At 42.4% G+C, this 7,021-nt stretch overlaps 1 protein-coding gene across 1 annotated transcript; it reads right to left on the bottom strand.

The window, feature by feature from the left end:
• Window positions 1–7: 7 nt before the first annotated feature.
• Window positions 8–4,655, bottom strand: ZBTB2 (zinc finger and BTB domain containing 2). Its single transcript, XM_010163376.2, has 2 exons — window positions 4,375–4,655; window positions 8–2,142 (listed from the first exon to the last, which is right to left on the bottom strand). Exons 1-2 carry the CDS (start codon window positions 4,578–4,580, stop codon window positions 780–782), a joined length of 1,569 nt encoding a protein of 522 aa, XP_010161678.1. The 5' UTR covers window positions 4,581–4,655; the 3' UTR covers window positions 8–779.
• Between the last annotated feature and the right edge of the window lie 2,366 nt (window positions 4,656–7,021).

Below are 7,021 nucleotides of genomic sequence, written 5' to 3'. Positions count from 1 at the left end.
TATATATATATATATATAAATCTTTATACATATACAGTATTTTTATATATACATATATATATAAAGATTGCCATCACATTATTATCATAGCTACTTAAGTCAAAACTGACTAAGTAACTACTTTGCTTGACTCAATGATGCTATCTGAAACAGATACCCAAAGCCATACTTGAAGGAAAACATAAGGCTAAAAGAAACTCAACATCCTCAGCTCTTTTTAACTCAATGAACAGAGATTTTTTTGCATTCATTCAGAAAAGTTCTGAGGGTTTTAACTTTCAACTTTAATCAATCTGCATGTGAACTTCTAAAAAGCATGGTGTTTAATTTGCCAGATCTTCCCAAAATGCCTTTTACCGGGGAAACTAACATACATATATTCTTCGCTTACCAAACTGATACTCTGTTTCTCATTACACTCATCATTGTATCTAAATACACTTTTAAGCAATCTAATTTTTGTTTAAAATCTATTAAATTTGGATTAACTAATACTATCAATATAGTTAGCTGGATTTTTTTTTTTCCACACGTTCCTTTGTATTAAAATCAATTATGTTGTGGTTTGATGCAAGAGCGTTTTGTTTGTTTTGGTAGGAGAGGCAAAGTCCGATTTCCCAACATGCCAGTACAGTTCTGGTTGATGAAGACAAAGGGGGGGGAAGGAGGCTGGTGGAAAAGATGGCAGGGGTAAGTGAGGTAAGAGGTGGGGGGAGGGAAAAATTGATTTAATAAAAAATGAGTAAAGAAACTTTAAAAAATTGATATAGGTTTCACATTCAGTCTAACAACACTGCTTCCTGCTCCTTTTTGATGGAGGCTAACACTGCGTTATCAGTCTCTGTGGCTTCTGTGTCCCCACCACCTAGCAGAATGGAGCGATCTTCTTCTAGTGTAAAGACAGAGTTTTGGTTTTGGCACGAATGTTTGACTACTTCATTGGGCGTTGAAAACGTTTTGTCACACAAGTTACATTTGTAGGGCTTGTTGGTCTGTACCAGCATGTTGTCCATTTGACTGCCTTCCTCAAAAGTACAGAGTTCCAGAGTCTGTTTGTCCACCATCGTGTATGTGTCCATGCTCTGGTTTAGGCACACGTGTCTGGCAGCCTGGTTAGCCCTGCAAAAGCTTTTGTCACAAGTGCTGCATTTGAAGGGCTTGCCGGTGTGTATGTACATGTGCTCCCTCCAGTGGCTTTTCTGAATAAATTTGCGACCACAGATGGAACATTCGTATTTCCGCCTCTTTACTTCCCTCTCTTGATCCGCCTGCTCCAAGTTGTCTATGTCTGCGATGTCGGAGGGGGGCGGTGTCTCTGACTGCTGCTGCCCATCGATTATCGGGGAGTCTGAGATCTGCTGCAGCTCGCTGTCACTAATCATCCCTGCTTCAGGCACTTCCACGGCATCTTTATCGGCTGTGTTGTTACAGAGAGACAAAGAAATATTACTTTCTCCCTGCTGGCTGGATGTGAAGGGAACTCCCGTGTGGATCTGCAGGTGCTCACGCAAACTACTTCGCAAGTTGAACCGGCGACCGCAGAGGTGGCAGGCGTAGTATTTTGGGAAGCTTCCGTTCCTTTTCATAATGCTTGGCTTGACATGTGCTATTGTGAGTGAGGAAGGCTGTTCATCTGAAGAAGATGCTTCCATGTTGGCCTCTTCTCCTCCAGGTGAATTATTACCACCAGCAGATACCAATTCTGGAGATAAAGAAGATGGCAGTGGGTCAGAAGTAGACATATTTGTCCGGGTCACTTGTGGCAGAGTTGTAGCTAACTGCGAGAGCTGTGAGCCTTCAGAAACCTGCTCCTGGTTCATCCGTGATGTCTGGGGCCTTGGTTCTCGCCCGAGTTTGTCAGTCGCTGATGTAACCTTAGTGGGATGCCTTATCTGGTGATCTGCAATCTGAATGCCATATAATGAAGATGCTAATGGAAAAACTTGATCTGGGTGGGAAAAAGTTCCCTGACTTGCAAGGCTGGCCTCTTGAATTAGGGGATATGCATGGAGAAACTTTATTCCCTGTTCCAGTCGAACTGGGTCAATGAGTTGCGGTGCCATCTTCCCCGTGTACATCAAATGCAAGAGATAACTGAAGATATCTGGCTGTATGTCAGTCGCTTTCAACCGGACACATTCACTGAAAGGTGAAACAAGATGATCAATAAGAGATAAGGAAAATCTTTTTTACCAGATCTAGGTTATTCGAGCATTGATAAAAATCAGATTTTTAAAAACCTACTTACATTCAAAAGAGAATCTGCAATAAATATTGAGAAACACTTTAATGTAAAAGAGCTAATCTTATTGGCCACTTGAAAGATGACTTTTTTCCTCAGGAAAGTAACTGGCTCGAAAGACAAAGCTGTCCCATTGCGACCTACACCTTTCTAAACTGCTGTTATGTTACAGATTTCTTGCCACATATTAGTGTATTTTGTAAATCGCAAAGATATTTTTCATCTTTTTTTGGTTAGATTAAAACACGTCTGTAGCTAAACTAAAACCTGTTAGCACTGGAGCCTAATTCACAGGCCATTAAACTTTTCTCTGCACTTATCCCCAAAAACATCTAAAATTGAGCTGGCGCTTGCCTGTTTGGCTTCTATCATAGAATCATAGAATGGCCTGGGTTGGAAGGGACCTTAAAGATCATCTAGTTCCAACCCCCCTGCCATCAGCAGGGACACCTTCCACTGGACCAGGTTGCTCAAAGCCTCATCCAACCTGGCCTTCAACACTTCCAGGGAGGGGGCAGAGAAAAGTTTTATAGACTACAGTCTAGAAAAGTTTATATGTTTATATTTTCTATGTATTCTATGGCTTATTACTGTTTACAGCTACAGTTCTGCAAACGCACAGTATCACCTTGTCCCAACTGCATTACGATCCAGAAACCAGGCAGGACAGGGTGTGAATCCCCTGAGGACCTGACGTAAGAGGTGTAGCCTGGGCACATCTAACCCCTGCAGGCCAGGCTCCCTACAAAGCAGAACGGCAGCTTCTTTCCTTGAATAGGTTGGAAGAATAGGTAGCACCCGCCTGGTCAGCCTCACAGTCCCTCAGAGCGCTCAGCAAAGGGAGGTGCTTTGGCTGTGATACCCTCTTCAGCCTAACAGGACTGAGACTAACACCATCCTCCAGCTGAGAGCATGCCCTGTGCATCAGCCTTTAGCTGATATCAGCCTTTAGGATACTCTGGACCGAAACACCCACCACTTCTCTGGTTGAAGTTGGATGTCTGTGCGGAAAGAGAAGGAAGGTTCACAGAAGAAGAAGGAACATCAGGAACATCTTGGTTAGGCCAGTCAGCTAACAGGAGAGGATCTAGGATTCCCATTGTTTTTCAGTGTTATTTGTAGCTCTTACACTGAACAAATTATAATAAAAGACAGAAATCCAGAAAGTGACATGACTGTGCACTGTGGTCTGAATGCTGTAACCACAGCAGGCAGCCAAGCTGAGGAGGAAATTATAGCCAATTCTTCCATTTCTTGAGGTGCACTGTAGTAGTTTATCCAGGACATGCACCCTTCCTGAGCTCACTCTCTGACTGCTTTTGAATTCAAGTACGTTCCTCAAAAGTAAACTTGGCAATGCTGACTTCCAGAGATGACTGTGTGCTCTTCATGGGGCATCAAGACCAATACATCTGCCTTTCATCCTGTCTTTGATGTTTACTTTTGGCTAAGAACTCTTAGCCAAAGACTTAAGAGTTTCACTCACTTACCATAAACTTTTTGAGATAGTTCAAACAATTGGAAAAAAGAAAAGACCAAAAAGCCTTTAAAACAGTCTTACACTTCTGTTACCTTCTCAATGCCCCCCAGGTCACGCTGCCCGGAAAAAAAAAAAAGGCGGTGGGGGGGGGGGGGGAAGAAAGAAACACAAACTCCCTTATTTTCCACCACCATGTAATATTTTATTACTTAACTGACTTTGATAAACTGTAAAAAAAAGGAACATATGAACCTCTTTGATAAATCAATTTCTCAAAATCTCCTAGCAAATACTTGCTGGGTTGTATATGACGTTATGGAAATGTCAAGAATAGCACCAAGACGGAGTAGAGGATAGTGAGTGGGGGAAGGAAAGTGCAAGAGTGAAGACAGGATCTTTTAAATATTAAATTCTAGGAACTTTATGCTTTTTTAAGGTTAAAGAATTTGCACTGAATTAGAACATTAGTGTTAATGTATCGCAGTTCAACATGTTTTAAACTGAGATTCTGGTTTGCAGATAAGACTGGATTCCATATTCCTTATGTCATAGCAAGAAGCAAAAAGAACATTTTCAGGTTTCAAAATACTGCTAGACCTCCTTACCTCAGCTAACTGAACAACATTTAAACAGTGAACCTTTTTATAGTTACCTGGTCTGATGAACAAACAACATCTTGAAGTAGTTGGAGAAAGAAGCAAGGACCGATTTGTGTGCCTTGAAGTAGACATCACCAATGGCAACTGTGCAGTCACACAGGAAACCGAACTCTCTCTGAGCATTTAGTTGCTGCAGCAGAATAAGTCCATGGTTGGCCAAATCCATTTTTTTACACTCTGAAAAGCAAATGACTTCCATGTAAAACTTAACAGCAGATGCACAGATACAACAGTAGATGTCTCTTAAGAGGTATTTTCCTCTAATATCTGTATATTGTGCTTTAGTAACATCTTTTAATCACAAGCTACCGAATAAATGGTATCTTACACATAGGCAAGGATCTCTTGTTTCAAAATGGGCAACATGATTAAAAAAGTTGCAAGTGACTTGGCCAGGCCTAAAGAGCAAAGCAGAGCCAGGACTAGAGAGTTATGAAAAGGCACAGGGGTGGACTTGGATGCAGAAACACAAATAGCTAAAGGAGAGGAAGAATATTAATAAGTAGTAAAAACATCTATTTGTAATGGGAAGTATTTTGGCTACCACTTGTTTGTTCAAACAGGAAAAATAAATCTCCCTTCTGGTATCAGTCACCCTCACCTAAGTGGGTGGGAGAGGCAAGAGCAGAACCCAATTAAAGACATAGATACTGAAAATTCAGGTTAAAAGTATGTGTCCATCCAGTTGATTCCAAACCCAACATTAAATAATTAAGCATTTCTGATGGTTATGCCCTTTCCTGGGAAATACCAGATACACACCTGAGTCTTCTCAGGCTGAAACAGTTCATTCATTCGAGGTACTGGCAAGCCCCCTGGACTATCAGAACAGGAGGGGCCAATCTTTTCACTCAGCAACTATTTTTTTATTTATTGAGATCAGCTACAAGAGCATTTTGTAAGGAGCCTGCATGCCAGAATGCCTCACGCTTGCCTAGCAAGTAAGAAACCCGCGGGGAGAGAGGTGCGGTTCAGTCCTGGCCCATGGTGCAAGGTCGGATAACTAACGGCGAAACGTGGCACCAACCCGAGCCCCCCTAAACCAGGGCTTCCACAGCCCCCCACCCTCCCTGCACTTCCTTACACCCGCTGCTAAGAACTACCTAAGAGCTGTAAGCTTTTTCTCAAAGATTCAGGGGCAGCCTTGGAAGCATGAATTGATAACTTTGGGGTAAAAAATATCCAGGGAAACACGTCAGGGCAGTTGCGTACAATCGGAGGGATGACTATAGGGCCAGTAAGATCAACAAGTGGATACAAACTTAACCAAAACAAATAGAGCTTTGGGCAGAAAAAGTGAAAGTATGAAGTAATGTAGGTCTGTACGCAGCCAGGTAAAACAGCAAGAGAAGTCAACAAAATACCTGGGCACGCTGTGCCCCAAACAGTGTAGATGCTCTATCAACAGAAAAGAAAGAGAAAGTGAAACCAGAAGTGTATCAAAAGTGGCAGATTTATGAAAAGCCTTGGTTTTTCCCCCTCCAAATTTAATAAGAAGCTACTGAGATTTTAAGTAAGTTACAAATTACTTACTACTGTTTCTTCTACACAGTAAGAGTATGACTTTTTGGGAAAGAGAAAAAAGCGTATTCCACACAGGCCAATATATTTAGTCACTGGGGAAACGAGTGTTTCTTACTGGAGAGTGAAGAACACCCTCCTGTTCAAACCAGTAACCAGGCTGACCAAATGCATTCCTTTGCATTCACATGAGATCAGAACTCGTTTGAGTCAGGGGTGTAAGGGCAAAGAATGAAATACAATTTAAGATACAGTTGATTATTTTCTTACAGTTAATAAGAGAAAAAAAACCCCAACAGGTTCCAAGTCTCTTCAGGTCCAGCTGCTCCTGCCTCAACTGCTGTTTGGATAATGATGTTTGTACAAACAATATGCTAAAATCCTCTCCCTCTCTCCCAAAGGGGGAACACTTGCTGTCAGCAGTTACAAAAGTCATGTTCATTGTTATTTAATCCTGCAAGATGCTCCACGCAGGTAGACTTTGTGATGTTACAGAACACACAATAGGGTTGGGTTTTGTTTGGTTTTGTGGGGTTTTTTTAGTAGCTTTAATTTAGATTATTCTGTGTGTGATTTTTTTTTAATTCATCAGTGTGGAGTCTGGTTTGTACTTGGACAGCAACGCTTGTCAGGCAGAGCAAACCATCAATGTGAGGGAACTCCAAGCCAGAAAGACATTCTTTCTAGTTATTATCATCCTAAGTCTGTTTAGCTGGTAGCTTCACCCTTCTCCAAACAGGAGTCACTGTGGCAGCTGAAGCTGTTACCCTTCATCAGAGACTGGAATTAATCTTTTCACACAACGATTCGGTGTTCATACACATGTGCACCACTCAGATTTTTTTTGTGGTTTTAAAAGGTATTTAAAAGCTTTGAACTGGAAGCGCTGGAAGAATCAGACTCCAAGGAAACTATAGGGCAAAGGAAAAAGCGCACGGGCAGCGTTTCGCCCCAGGTACATGGGGAGCAGTACGCTGTGGGTATGCTCGGGAGCTTTACCCGTAGCCAAATGAAATGACGGGTGACACCAGCGAGGCCGTGACCCCCCGGCTGCCTGGGGCGCCCGTTCCTTGTGCCCCGAAGCCCCGCAGGGACCCCGGTCCCGCTGTGCCGCGGCCT

The sequence above is a fragment of the Antrostomus carolinensis genome, unplaced genomic scaffold (assembly GCF_000700745.2).
Source record: "Antrostomus carolinensis isolate BGI_N321 unplaced genomic scaffold, ASM70074v2 scaffold55552, whole genome shotgun sequence".
Classification (NCBI taxonomy): domain Eukaryota; kingdom Metazoa; phylum Chordata; class Aves; order Caprimulgiformes; family Caprimulgidae; genus Antrostomus; species Antrostomus carolinensis.
Note: the sequence above shows the minus strand (reverse complement) of the source record. Positions and strands in the feature narration are given on the sequence as shown.

What these genes read in the sequence shown, in the direction of transcription:
- ZBTB2 (XM_010163376.2), bottom strand. Translation starts at nt 4,580, where the DNA reads ATGGAAGTCATTTGCTTTTCAGAGTGTAAAAAAATGGATTTGGCCAAC. An exon ending in TTGTTTGTTCATCAGACCAG is followed by an intron (nt 2,143 to 4,374) that starts GTAACTATAAAA and finishes TTCACCTTTCAG; the next exon opens with TGAATGTGTCCGGTTGAAAG.